The sequence below is a fragment of the Silurus aristotelis genome (assembly GCF_946808225.1).
Source record: "Silurus aristotelis genome assembly, chromosome: 10".
In the NCBI taxonomy this organism is placed as follows: Eukaryota; Metazoa; Chordata; class Actinopteri; order Siluriformes; family Siluridae; genus Silurus; species Silurus aristotelis.
In genome coordinates, this window is record NC_139583.1 from 8,919,889 (window position 1) to 8,934,022 (window position 14,134).

Consider the following 14,134-nt stretch of genomic DNA (forward strand, 5'->3'; position numbering starts at 1 on the left):
GTTATGTTTGGACTTATCTGAGCCTGAACTGAAGAAATTCCTGACCTTTGTCTTATGCATGTTTTTCCCCATGTACCTGCGTTCCACAGTTCTTTGATTCTTCTTGTTCCACTGCTTGAAAAGGAGGAAACATTTGCTTTACTCCCCAGCTTTGGGCTTGAGCTGTTCACCATGATTGTGAAAGGAACTGGATTGGCACTGCATTGGATTGGCACTGACTGTTAAACAGACAACACTCTTTTTGGTGCCTCTTGGGAAACCACTGAAGCCATTTTACAAAAACTAGAGCCAAAAAAAAAAAAACAATTGAGGAAGCGTATGACTGGTAAAAAAAAAACGTTTTTGACTGTGATGTGATTGTAGATCTTGTGCAACTCAGAAAGCTGTATTGTAAAAAGCTACATCGTTAGATTATACTTGATGGAAAATACGACAAGAGGTGTTTGAGTGGGTTAAAATATTTATTAGTTTGGCCAGAGACGCATACTTATAATAAAATGTCCCCATCTATCCAACAACCACCATGTCTTCATCATGGAACTCATAGTAAGGCACCTCTAAGTTGAGGGGTGCAGGTCCCTTCCTGATCCTCCCAGAGGCATCATAATGTGAGCCGTGACACGGGCAGTAGTAACCGCCGTATTCCCCAGCGTTCGCAATGGGAACACAGCCGAGATGAGTGCACACCCCAATGACGATTACCCAGGCTGGCTTGACAACTCGGTCTGTGTCGTGCTGCGGGTCGCGGAGCTCCGACAAATCCACGTTAGCCTCAGCCGAGATCTCCTTCTCGGTTCTGTGGCGAACAAACAAGGGCTTTCCTCTCCACTTGAACGTCATGTTCTTCCCCTCTGGAATGTCACTCAGCTTGATCTCTATTTTGGACAAGGCCAGGACATCTGCAGAGGCGCTCATGGAGGAGACGAACTGAGTCACAGCTGTCTTGGCAGCGTAAACCCCCACCACAGCAGTGGAGCCTGTGATTAGGTAGGAGAAAGCCCTGCGAGCCTCGCTGCTCTCTTGCGAGGACTTCTTAGCATCCTGGACCTCAGGACGACGGTAGTCGGTGAAGTCAGGGATCCTGATATCGGTGTGGGCGAAACGCACTCCAGAGGGCCCTAAAAAAACAATTAAGAACAGCAACAACAAACATTTTAGTTAAACAGGAAATACATTTCCCTACATTCACACAAATCATTTAAATGTACAAAAATTCTGTAGTAAAGTGGCAAATCCAAACATTTGAGTCAAATAATACCTCTGACCAATTCTGTAACGCATGTAGCGTCACAGACATTCGTTCTATATTGAAGAACAATCTTTAACTATCATTGACCTATTAAATAACCTCATTTAGATTGACATGTTGTGAAGAAATCCTTGAAGGAAAGTTTAACACATTGTTAGTGAGTGTCTCCGTAGCTAGTACACTAATCTTGCAAATCTTATGTATGATGCTGCCACCCCCATGTTTCACAATTAGAATGGTGTTCTTTGAATTAATTTGTTTCTTTCCCCCAGTGCCCTAAAATTCTTTTTTTTTTTTTTTTTTGGTTGCGTTACCTGACTAAAAAAAGAACACAAAAGAAATGGTCACAAAAAAAAACTTCGTACAAAACTCAGGAGTTTGTCATATGACCAGGAAACAGTGTGGTTCATCATACAGTGAAATTCTTACTCTGTGACTACTTCAAGCAGCCCGAAATAAATGAAGGATCCACATAGTTATGATGGAGTTATAGTGCAAATGAAAGGCGCGTGCAAAGTCTGGCATAGTTGATCGAGTCCCTGCTGTATTTCCATTCTTAAAGGGGTGTACATGCGTCCAAAATATGCAGAGGTAGTCTGCAGTCAATGTTGATATTTACATTGTGGCTTGTGTGTGTGTGTGTGTGTGTGTGTGTGTGTGTGTGTGTGTGTGTGTGTGTGTGTGTGTGTGTGTAAGAGGGATAGGGGTAGTAGAAACATCTCAAGATCAGAGGGTAATTGTGTCTGCAGTGATTGGGGAGAGGCAGTGGATGGGTGATTTCATTAAGGAGGTTTCTGATTGACCCTAAATTTACTCTGCAACAGGAAACCAACCCCAAAACTAACAAAGAGTCCTGGAAGTAATAGTTTTAGGCCTCACAGAGTCCTGATTTCAACATCATCGAGTCTGTCTGGGATTACATAAAAAAATGGATTTGAGGCAGCCTACATCCACAGAAGATGTAGTGGTTAGTTCTCCAATATGTTTGCAACAATCTACCTACAGAGTTGCTTCAAAAACAATGTGTCGCTACTGAATTGACGTTTTGTGGCCACACTAAATTTAATTGCTTCTGTTCGTTTACTTTCTATTTTGCCACACCTGCCTAAAACCTTTACGCAGTATTCTGTATGTGTGTGTTGTAGTTGTTCAGAATTTGTTCTGAAGGAGGATCTGGATTTGTGAAGGTCCACATTGGATTTTTTAAAATTTGGATTTTCTCATAGTGTCAATCAGAAGCTTTTAACAGAAGGACATAGTCTCTAATGGACTATTTTAAAATGACCTTTGATGAGAACAACACAGACTCACTGCTAGCATGAAATGTGTGGAGTCTAAATGTAAACTCCATGTGTTGAATTTAAACAAATGTGTTTATTATTATTATTATTTACAAAAACCATCATTAATCACAATCAGCAAATCTCTAGATATCTCCTACACTCTGTGTGAGAAGGACACAGCTGTGCTATTTCAGGCTGAGAACCAGGAGAGCAGCACCATAGAGGAGCACATACCATGGAGTAGACCAGGGACAACCTGATCTCTGGCTGATTTCCTCTGATTTACGTCTCTGGAGTTTACAGCTGCAGGAAATAAAGACGACAGAGGTCTGGATATGATTAGGTTAGATGATTGTAAGTACGGGTACAGAACCCCGGAACGACCCACCAAGGACACCATCTTCTGCAGATTTCGGTCAGACCTTGCTAAGGGCTTCCTACACTACACCGGCTAATAGGACCCTCTATCAGATGCCTGATCAGATATCAACGGAAAATAAATACACCTCAATCTACTGTCATGTATAAACATTTAATTGTATACATCATTTTAGAAAAGATAATTTTTAATTAACATTTCCGTCAAGAAATCTATGTTTAGGTTGTAAAAAATGTATTACGTTTAAGCACTAAAGTGAACACCTACGGCTCTTGGGTCCTTTATTTAAAGCGCTGTGCAAGCAAATATATTTTTTCCTACCCCATTTCGTAAAGTCCCGCCTGCTGCTCTCTGATTGGTTAATAGCGGTTATTCTGCGTTATCATTGGCTGGAAGATGTCGGAAAAGGACGGCGCGCAAGAACCAAACCATACAGTCATTCAAAAAAAAAAAAAAAAGCAAAAAAGCGTTAGTGCCGAAGACGGGTTTTTTTGGACGGAATGCGGGCGGGAAAAAGAAAGGTCTCAGCACAGGATGGCTGCTCAACCCGTTTTTAATAATGAGATTAATTCGTAGGAAGATCGCGATCGTTGTTGTGTTGGCGTACGTGTTTTTTTCATTGTACGCTGCATACAGTGTGTTTTTCAATAAGAAGGTTATTACTCGTGTGCACAGAGTGGTAAAGAAGGGGTCTGCACCTGCGGGTAAGTGAGCTGTGATTAATCCGCCTAAGTCATCATACAGGCGCAAATACTGTACAGCGTGACATGCATGAGTTTATACCTGCATGAAATTATCCATCACTCACACGGTCCCTGCTCCTCCTTTAGCCTGGTTTCTCTACAAGTGTTTTCCTTTTCAGCCACAACACACTAACAGTATCTGTGGTCATCAGCTAAACTGGGGGATTTAAAAACTCACACTTGCAGGGACATTATTTTTAAGAGAACTGATCTAATGTTAGACTGCAATCTGTAGGAACACAAACTGAAGATTCCAAAAGATCGTATTATTTATTGTTTGCACTAAGGCTTATTCCGTAATGCGCTTTATCACTGATCATTTTGATATTTTGATGATTCGGGTTTTGAACCGACTCTTTGACTCGGCTCTTTGAACTGACTCTTAGATTCTGTTATAAGAACTTTTTTGATTTAGTTGATCTTCGATTTGGCTCTTTGAACCGACCTTGATTCCGATTTTTCTTATTTAATTTTTTTAACTGGCTCCTCGATTTGAGTTTCGAATCTGATTTGGATCTGATTCGGCTCTTTCAACCGACTTTTTTTATTTGGCTCTTTGAACCGATTTTTTTTTTATTCGGCTCTTTGTACTGAATCTTTGCACCGAATCAAACTCAATCATAGATGGGGCCAGAATTAAATACTTGGTCTCAGTAAAGGGCCAAACACTCAGCATTTAATAAACACATTCGAAGTGCATTCTGCTCTTATGTACATCTACCTGAGCAAGATGCTTTCCGTCTTTTCCTGGCTGTCAGTTCATTAATGTTTGGGGCTCGGTTCTGTGCTGGGGCTATCAGGATAGAGTAATAATGTGCATCAGTGAGACGACTGCTGTGTGCTTTTATTTATCTTCACAACAGAACAAATATGGCTCACACAGATTTCCAAACATGCAAAGCGTTCAAGCAGCCTGAGGCTGAGATGGGGCGTGTTTCAGAAGTGAAGCGTAGAAACTGTGCAGCAGATATAATGCATCTGTGGCCTGGAAATGGCTCCAGGGACTTAAGTTTGACATGTTTTAGGTGAACACTGAGTCAAGCCTCATAAATGAGTAGTTTCTTGTGGTGATAAATCTGTGACATTAACAATGTAATTTAAGCAAAATTCTGATCTGGAAATCAGTAAACATCTGAATGACAAGTATGCAAATATATTTGGTGAATTTGGATGTATAGTAAGCGACAAGTGCTATAAGCATAAAAAATAATTTATAAGCGAGTGAGTGTGGAGCACAGTAATATATAAGCTACCATAGAGAATAAATGCACTGGGACTGTACAGTCCATCCAGAAAGTATTCAAAGTGCTTTTGCTCTGACATGCACGGTTAACTGTGGGACCTTTTATATAAACAGTGTGTGCCTTTCCAAATCATGTCCAATCAACTGAATTCACCACAGGTGGACTCCAATCAAGTTGTAGAAACGTCTCATGTATGATTAGTGGAAACAGGATGCAACTGAGCTCAATTTTGAGTGTCATGGCAAAGGCTTTAAAAAAGCAGTGATAACTGATTTGAGAAGCTTTAATAATGTCTGCAACGTGTTGCAATAAACCCAAATAATACAAATGAATATGCCTATAAAACATTCATACACATTAAAATTGAGATTGTGTATATCCTGGTGTTAAAATATCGAATCATTTCTCACATTTGTAGATCAACCCAAAGTAGGCGAGGAAGAATGGAATCCATGGGAGGAGGCCGAGCTAGCAGACTCCATCTCTGTACTGCAGAAACGAAGAGATGCTTACAGATCATATCAGGAGCACATTGCAAAGAGCAGACCCAAAAGATATAAAGTTCAAATCTGGGGTAAAGCAGCTATAGGTACGTGTTTATGGTATTACTGCCCTCACATTGATTGAGGTATCTAGTGCTGTGTGATGAAGTTACACCAAACAATCTAAGAATCCACATGTTCAGTGACCTACATTAAATTACCAAAGCTATGTGACTAGAAAAATTTACTTATTAAGCACACTATTCCAGAGTTTAGCCTCACATTTGCTACTATAACATCATCATGTCTTCTCGGATTTCCATTAGATTAAGGAGTTTGGTTTTATAGGTTTTTTCCATTTAGCCACCAGAGCCCCTGAGGTCAAAGTTCTTCTACATTCAACATCATGTCTTTCTTGAGCTTGTTATGTGTGTGGGGTTTTGTCATGCTGGAACATTTCTGGGCCATAAAGTTCCACTGAAAATTATTTGTAATGCCACAACAAACTAATATCATACACGGTTTGGAAACACCTAGCATTTTATGGTTTTTGAGCTGCATGCTCCTTTTGTTTATATGCAACAAACCAGGTAAAAGGCAAAAACACGCAAGAATGTAGTGTAGCAGCTAGAACCAAATTCCTTGCGTGTGTCAACACACTTAGCCAATAAACCTGATTCTGAATTGGATAGTGAATGACTGGAAGAAACTTCTGTGGACAGTGAAGGTCCAAATGAGAACATTTTGGCCCAAACAGATACATTTATGTAAGACCAATAACAAGAGAGAAGATGCTAGCACCCTGCTTCAGACCCACAGTCAAACATTGAGGTGGAAACTTTTATTTAGTTTTATTTTTTTTTAACATAATTTGTTGTTTTGGAGAAGGGAAGGTTGGAGATTTAATCCAGGTGAAAGAAATACTGAACCAATTCCATAATTCAACTTTGATCATCTGGACCTCGGCTAATTGGACAAATCTTCACCATACCATAAGACTGAAGCATGCGTCCGATCTCTGTAAGCATTATCTAGAGATAGCTGAAGTATTTGTGTCATGGAATGGCCTGCCCACTGACCAGACCTAAATCCTATTGAACTTGCTCTAGAATGAACTGGATTGCACAGTCAGAAAGAATTATCCAACTAGCGAAGCACAAATGTGGCAAATTTTATTAAGAGGCAAAGTATTTCAACTGACTGTTTACAGAAACTAACTGTCCAGATGTCAAGAGTGTGTGAACCTGTTATTCATGATTTCAGTATTTTGTCAGTGAAAATAAACAAAAATTTGTACAGTTATATATTATTTGATGAAAGCGAATTTTCATACAGTTACAGTACCTAGTTTGTTGCATATAAACAAAAGGAACATGCATGTTTTTTTAAAAAACCATAAAAGACTAGGTGTTTCCAAACTCAATTTAAATACTTTCAATGATAGAAGTGTGATGGTCAGGTATCCACAATGTTTTGCCCATCATACAAGAGTTTTGATCCCAAAAATCTTGGGTTTTGTAACAATTTATAGTTAATCTGCACTTGGACTGTGTCAGAAATAGTAAACGATGAGTTTTGAAATTTAAGCTTAATTATAATGTTGTTACAGAGAATTTCTTTTTTTTCTTGCTGCTAGGACTTTACTTGTGGGAACACATTTTAGGGGGTCCTTTGAACCCGACTGATAAGGCGGGCCAGTGGAGGGAAGGAGAGGTCCAGTCAGGGAAGATCAATTTCAGGTAAGCTGTGACTTCTTGAAGCAGTTTGTATGTATAAACCAGGTGTATGTGGTCATTTGTTGGTGTTTTTTTATGCAAAGGAGAGGTGGTGATGCACTAGTAAAACGTGTGGACAAAAATGAAATAAACATGTACAAAAATGCAATAAATGTCAATATGCTAATGCTTAGAGGTGGTCCTTTACACAAATTGATCACTTTTTCAGTGCATGCATTGATCTGCATTGATGATTCCTCTTTCTTTAAATAAAACACTAAATGTCATATTGATTCAACTTTCATAAAGATATGTGTTGTTTTTTTTTCTACAGTTTCTACACAGGCCCAGCAGTGGTGCAGGGCCACATTCCTCTGGACACAGACAGTGTGGTGTTGGTGTTGAACGGTCGTGAACAGCAGAAGATCTCATATTCTATCCAGTGGCTACAGCACGTGCAGACTCTAGTGCAGGCTCACACCATCTCGAAAGTGGCTGTGGTCTTATTGGGCAGTGAGCAGTGCACTAATGAGTGGATCAGCCCCTATCTGAAGAGATCTGGAGGTTTTGTGGATCTGCTGTTCCTCGTCTATGACAGTCCCTGGGTCAACGATAAGGATGTTTTTCAGTGGCCTCTTGGTGTAGCCACGTGAGCGCTCAATTTTCTGGTTAATTTTCTTTTTAAGAATTTTTTTTTAAGCTACATACCTTTTTTTTTTAATAACTGTAGATATCTGAAAGTGTATAGACATGCACGTTATATATGAACTAATTCAAAGTTTAACTCAAATATTCTAATATTTTACACAAAGAGATGCATTGTAACCTAGACGCACAAGTATACTCCAATTCCAATAATTAAAGTAGTCGGATAGATTATAGATATTCTTTTATTTATCTCGCCTTATACAATCAGACAAATTTCATTCCGATTGATTTCCATTGAATTTTATTAATTCCAATTGACATGTATACATGTTTTTCTTCTGCTTCGTCAGATTAATAAAATGTTCAGATATTTACGTACAGCTAATAAGGTTGAACTGGTATTAATTTTCCCTTCTTCTCATGGTTAACAGGTACAGACACTTCCCAGTCGTAACGCCCAATTCACAGATGGTCAGCACTGCAAGACCCTATAGCTGCAACTTCCTAGGCACCGTCTATAAAAACTCCTCCCGGGAAACACTCCTGGGCATTCTGAAGCAGAACAGCTTGGAAAAACAATGTCTTACGAATGCACGGGATAAGTATGTGCCATCTCTTTGTTGTTATAATGAAAGGTTTACATTTGATTTAGGAAGAAAACATGCCATCGTAATTTTCAGTTGGTAAACATGAACAGTTCACTAGGAATTGTTCTGGTGCAAGATACTAAATTATTTTTCTTTGAAACTACGCTTAGGCTTAGCCTATATTCTACTAATTGCCCTTGCGGTTTGCATATTTTTCCGAAGACAACAAACCTGTTTTCCCAATATGATTGTATCCAAGGTGACACAATGCGACCTGTTTCTCAGGTGGCTTCCTCAGGAGACTGCAGAAACCTCCAGACAGTACCAGATGGCTCTGGCACAGAGCGACTTGACCCTATGCCCGGTTGGAGTAAACACTGAGTGCTATCGCATCTACGAAGCATGTGCCTATGGCTCTGTGCCCGTAGTGGAGGACGTCCTGACTCCAGGAGCCTGTGCCAACGGCCGCAGCTCCCCTCTTCGGCTACTCAAAGATGCTGGGGCACCTTTCATCTTTCTTAAAGATTGGAAGGAGCTTCCAGCCATTTTGGAGAAGGAGCGGGTGATGACTCAGGTCGAGAAGACTGAGAGAAGAATGAGGCTGCTGGAGTGGTACACTGGATTTCGCCAGCAGATGAAAGACAAGTTTACAGAAGTCCTGGAGGAATCGTTCTTTAAACTGAGCTAGGATGAGGCACGTGATCCGAATTTGGATTTTAGTTGAAACACATCGAGTTGTGATTCAACTTTTAATTTATAGTTAAACTTCTGTAACATATGATCAGTAATGGTGGTGCACCAATCTCTCCAATATACATACAATGTCAGCATCAACGCTTTTAAATATTTTTCCATAGTCATAGGATCCTGGCATCCACACAGTAACTGAGACTCTGCAAGACTTATGTTAAACCTCACAGGCATGATCTTGACAAGCATGAAGGCAGTTTGATGTCCATTATTTGTGTGTTCCATTATTTTTGGTCTGTTACTCCAAACTGGTTAAATGCATCCCTAGTCACTGGTTTCTGGTTCAATTTTAATCCACTGCTTATTTACCAAACCTTATTTATTTACTAAATACTTTTGGTGTTAATATTTGAAATGTGAACACTAATTTCAGTAAGCTTTTGGTTGTTTCATTTGCTGCTGATCAATGACATGTATTATAATGCTCATCTTTATTTAACCTTAAACTGTGTTTTTATAGTCTTTTGGACAGATGTTTATTCTTTAATAATTTAATCATCATTTGACTCATCTCAGTGCAATAGAATTAAAAGAATGCAACCTACTGAAATGATTTCTTTGTAATTGTATACATTTGTGATTAGTGTGGCCAGTATTGTATTTGCTAAACAACTAAATTTCCCCAAAGTAATAACATGCTGGTGCAGTGGGTAGAGTTGAGCTCAGGTAAGAGCAAGGTTATTGTTTCCTTTCATCTTGGAAAATTGTCTGTATACTAAATTTTGAATGAGTTTATTCCTGCAGTCTTACAGTAGACTGGTGTCCTTTTTTGTACATTTCACCTTCGATCCAGAATTTTGGATCCACGGTAATTCAGATTAAGATAAAGTGAAATAGTGAAGATATATAAGAAATAAATGAACCCAAGAATATGTTTAAAAAATTTGCTATGTTTACTACAATCAAGTTTATATGTAATCGCTGTATTAATTGGGATGTGGAAGCTCAGTGGTACGGATGTTAGACCCCTCATTGAAAGGGTGTGGGTTCAAATCCCAGCACTTCCAAGCTGCTGCTCCTGGACCCTTGACCAAACCCTCAAATGTTTAGTTGTTGAAAATAAGAAATGTAAGTCACGCTGGAGAAAGGTGTCTGCCAACTGTACAGGTGCATCTCAATAAATGTAGAATTTCATTTAAAAAAGTTGATCTAGTAATTAAATACAAAAAGTGAAACTCATTATATAGATTCATCTCACACAGACTGATATATTTCAAGTGTATATTTCTTTTAATTCTGATGATTTTGGCTCATAACAAAAACCCACCGATTCACTAAAAAAAATATTTACTACGTCATAAGACCGATAAAAAAATTTTTTTGTGAATTGTTGGCCTTTAAAAAAGAAAGGATGTTAATTTACTGTATATATACTCAATACTTGGTAGAGGCTTACTTTTGCTTAAATTACTGTCTCAATTCGGCATGGCATGGAGGTGATCAGTCTTTGGCACTGCTGAGGTAGTATGGAACCCCAGGTTTCATTGACAGTGGCCTTTAGCTCATTTGCATTTTTTGGTCTCTTGTTTTTCCATTTTCCTCTTGACAATACCACAGATTCTCTGGTGAGTTTGCTGGCCAGTCAAGCACACCAACATCATGGTCATTTAACCAACTTTTGGTGCTTTTGGCAGTGTGGGCAGATGCCAAATCCTGCTGGAAAATTAAATCAGCAGGATTTAATTAAATCATCATTTTAATCATCTCCATAAAGCTGGTGAGCAGAGGGAAGCGTGAAGTGCTCTAAAACCTCCTGGTAGACGGCTGTGCTGACCTTGGACTTGATAAAACACAGTGCATCAACACCAGCAGATGACATGACTTCCCAAACCACCACTGACTGTGCAAACTTTACACTGGACCTCAAACAACTTGGATTCTGTGCCTCTCCTCTCTTCTTCCAGACTCTGTGACCTTGATTTCCAAATGAAATGCAAAATTTTCATTCCTTCCATCTGAAAAGACAAATTTGGCCCACTGAGCAACAGTCCAGTCCTTTTTGTCCTTTGCCCAGGTAAAACACCTCTGACGTTGTCTCTGGTTCAGGAATGGCTTGACACAAGAAATTAGTCAGTTGTAGCCCATGGATACATCTGTGTGTGGAGGCTCTTGAAGCACTGACTCCAGCTGCAGTCCACTCTTTGTGAATCTCCCCAAATTCTTCAATTGGCTTTGTTTCACCTTTTTCTACCCTGTTTTTTTCCTTCCATTTAACTTTCCATTAATGTGCTTGGATACTGCATTTTGTGAACAGCTTCTTTGGCAATGACCTTTTATGTCTCACCCTTCATGTGCAGGGGGTCAATGCTCGTCTTCTGGACAACTGTCAAGTCAGCAGTCTTCCCCCATGATTGTGGAGCCTGAACCAGACTGAGACACCATTTAAAGGCTCAGGAAACCTTTGCAGAAATATAAAGACAGAAATAAAAACATAAATACCAGACTTGTTGCAACTTTAACATGATCGGACCACAAACAAAAATAGAAGAAAGAAAAAAATAAATGTATACTTCTTGATATTTTAAATAGAAAAAACCTACACCCTGATTGCATAAGTCCGCACACTTATCCAAACTAAAGCTTTTGGAAGCACATTTGCCTTTATTATAGCATCAAGTCTTTGTGTATAAGTGTCTATTAACTTCACACATGTAGACTGTAATTGAATCCCACTTTTTTAAGATCCACTGTGTTATGTGAAAGAAAACACTTCAAATTGAACAATTTATTGGATCGTAATGACGTTTATTCGCCACCAGATGGCAGTGTAGGAAACATCTCGAAGAAGAGTGCATCCTCTTAATTTGATTAATAAATCAGGAACAGTTTAATCATATCCTGCGATTCAAATGTATTCGTTCGTATAAATAATCTTGTGGAAATATCTACTAAGCACTTCAGCCCCATCCCCAGTCCAGTCCCGCTCAAAGTGAAGTTTGTATTACAGGGGAAGACGCGTCCATTCACAGCTCTTCCGCCCGCGTGCTGTGCCGGGACCGTGTTGCCAGATCGCTAAAATCACCTCACACGTTAAGGGATTGTTGTTTATTTCAGTGTAAGATTTTCACACCCGAAATCATAACTGTTCTACAGCAGGTTGTTTTTGTTTAATTTCTTCTGTCCTAGACGACTTCTGAACCCTGGTCGACGCTATGGCGTTCACTCCAATCTGGCAACCCGAGCTCGGATCCCTCCCCGTTCCCACCGAATCTCTCCAACAGATGCGCTCAAATCTGCGGATCCTCAAGAAGTCGAGCTGAAGCAAAGGATCCTGCTGGATAGTGCACCAGAAAACACACATAAAGACAAGGAAATATCTGTTCAAATTATCTACAGCTTGGTGCATGAGTTAGAGAACTTATATAAAGGATTAGTTGAAATGTGTAGGTAGTTGAGTTGAGTTGAGTTTGCTGGATCACGGCTGGGGGATTGTTGGTATCTCGGAGGGGTTTCGGAAACTCGGCACTCCTCAAACGGTTTCTCCTGCGAGCTCACTGATGGTGGATCCCCTGCGGCTTGCTCGCATCGTGATTGCAACCCGAGCCCTGTGTGTGTGTCTGTCTGCTTTCCCCATTTGCCAGCCGGAGAAGTTGAAGATCTCCAGGATGCTTCGGCTCTGAAAGGCGAACTTCTCTCGGGATCTCACCGTCTACAATCGAATCCACTCGGGTAACTCGTCTGTCGGCGACACGGAGCACGGCTGGAAAATGTCGCATCCCCCTGCCAAGTTCAAAAAGGATAAAGAGATCATCACGGAATATGAAAGTCAAGTCAAAGGTAAGGAAAGGAAAGGAGAAAAAAAGGATCGACTTGCTCCGGTTTGGATCTTGTATTAAAGTCTGGAGAACAGATTGAGATCAACAGACAGATCAATAAGTGTAGCCCATCCCGCAAAAACAAGATAAAAACAAGTTATTTAATGCATAAAAAAAAAAAGATGATCTGCACACAACACACACACAATAAAACTAGAATAGGTCGATTTCTGTCCATTTGTACGCGTCATTTAAATTAGGGGATCTAGTTTATTTGAATAATTCCCAGCATGCTTTGCAGGCATCTCAGTTACTACAAAGTTTGGTCTCATGTTTAAAGTGAAAGTTATTTTTTTTTAATTATTATTTCAGTGGTTTTTTTTTGGCAGGGTTTGTAGTCATATCTGTGTTGTTTATTAATTTATTAAATCCCTCATTGTTTTATGTGCATGAAGTGATTGTGTTGATTGGTGTTAAATTCTCAAAAGTGATCCATTTTCCTGCAATTGGACTTCTTTCTCATTCACAAGTGTTTAAAGTGAAAGTTTGCTCTGATACAGCTGTGTTTATTTATTCCTTACTGAAAATAATTGTAATTTGTATATAAAGTGGTCATATTCCCCGAAATACGCTTTATCCATACGTCTCTGCCCGTTTCCTCCTGTAGCTGGGGAAAAGAGCAACTGCTGGCATAGAGTGACTGGAAACCATAGATGACACATTTATTATAATCTATGGAGCAAGCCTATGGAATGGGGGAAAAAGCGATGTACAGTTATGAGCTGGCGTTACTCAGCAGTCATAAGGCAGGAATGTGCCAGTGATGACTAAGGCTTTAATAAGCATTCATGCCCCGTTATTCACAAAACAGCTCATTAGAAATGCAGTCAGACACACAATGCTGTAATGGCACCACTTAGACTTTCAGCATGCCTTTTTGGACAGCTGTAGGGGCCAAAGATCTACTGTATTTAACTGTAATTTTTCTCCCTGTTTGCACATTATTGATAATTGTCTAGGCAAAATCCCTACTACAATCAGGCTTCTTTCTTTCTTTCTAGAGCTGTTGGACTTGAATCTGACAGAAAAAAAAATCTATTCATATCTGCACAATGTTGTAATTGATTAAAGTGAGCTTGTGTGTATTTTGGGCCCGCTGAGCCTTTTGGTCTGATGAGGATGTCACTGAAGTCGACTGTAATAGTAGTCTTGAAGTTGCTAATTATTCTGATATTGGCACAAGGATATGCAACTTATTAGGAGGTAATTATTACCTTATTAGTTTCACCCATAAAGTTT

At 39.6% G+C, this 14,134-nt stretch overlaps 4 protein-coding genes across 7 annotated transcripts in view; 2 read left to right on the forward strand and 2 right to left on the reverse strand.

Moving 5' to 3' along the window:
- LOC310731884 (uncharacterized protein) overlaps window positions 1–14,134 on the reverse strand; it is a 421,718-nt gene that overhangs the window by 13,947 nt on the left and 393,637 nt on the right. The window lies entirely within an intron of this gene.
- Window positions 443–2,932, reverse strand: LOC310731911 (cytochrome b-c1 complex subunit Rieske, mitochondrial-like; the record flags this gene model as incomplete). The annotated part of the gene is made up of 2 exons (XM_083551990.1): window positions 443–1,118; window positions 2,767–2,932. The coding sequence occupies 2 exons, from the start codon at window positions 2,930–2,932 to the stop codon at window positions 508–510; spliced, it is 777 nt and encodes a 258-aa protein (XP_083408116.1). The 3' UTR covers window positions 443–507.
- Window positions 3,077–9,630, forward strand: rxylt1 (ribitol xylosyltransferase 1). The gene is made up of 6 exons (XM_083551964.1): window positions 3,077–3,615; window positions 5,317–5,487; window positions 7,017–7,119; window positions 7,430–7,744; window positions 8,175–8,345; window positions 8,616–9,630. The coding sequence occupies exons 1-6, from the start codon at window positions 3,471–3,473 to the stop codon at window positions 9,016–9,018; spliced, it is 1,308 nt and encodes a 435-aa protein (XP_083408090.1). The 5' UTR covers window positions 3,077–3,470; the 3' UTR covers window positions 9,019–9,630.
- The window catches only part of srgap1a (SLIT-ROBO Rho GTPase activating protein 1a), an 84,024-nt gene continuing 81,616 nt past the window's right edge, over window positions 11,727–14,134 (forward strand). For 2 of the 4 annotated variants that reach the window (XM_083551886.1, XM_083551889.1), the window contains exon 1: window positions 11,787–12,857. In XM_083551886.1, the coding sequence (XP_083408012.1) occupies window positions 12,788–12,857 (70 nt within the window). In that variant the 5' untranslated portion in view covers window positions 11,787–12,787. Of the gene's footprint in view, window positions 12,858–14,134 lie in introns of all 4 variants that reach the window. The other 2 variants (XM_083551887.1, XM_083551888.1) reach the window with 2 other exon arrangements.

Excerpts from the sequence above, each read along its gene's own strand:
- rxylt1 (XM_083551964.1), top strand. The coding sequence starts at position 3,471 with ATGAGATTAATTCGTAGGAAGATCGCGATCGTTGTTGTGTTGGCGTAC. Across the intron at positions 5,488-7,016 it reads CTGGGGTAAAGCAGCTATAG|GACTTTACTTGTGGGAACAC; the intron begins GTACGTGTTTAT and ends TCTTGCTGCTAG. Across the intron at positions 7,745-8,174 it reads TGGCCTCTTGGTGTAGCCAC|GTACAGACACTTCCCAGTCG; the intron begins GTGAGCGCTCAA and ends CATGGTTAACAG.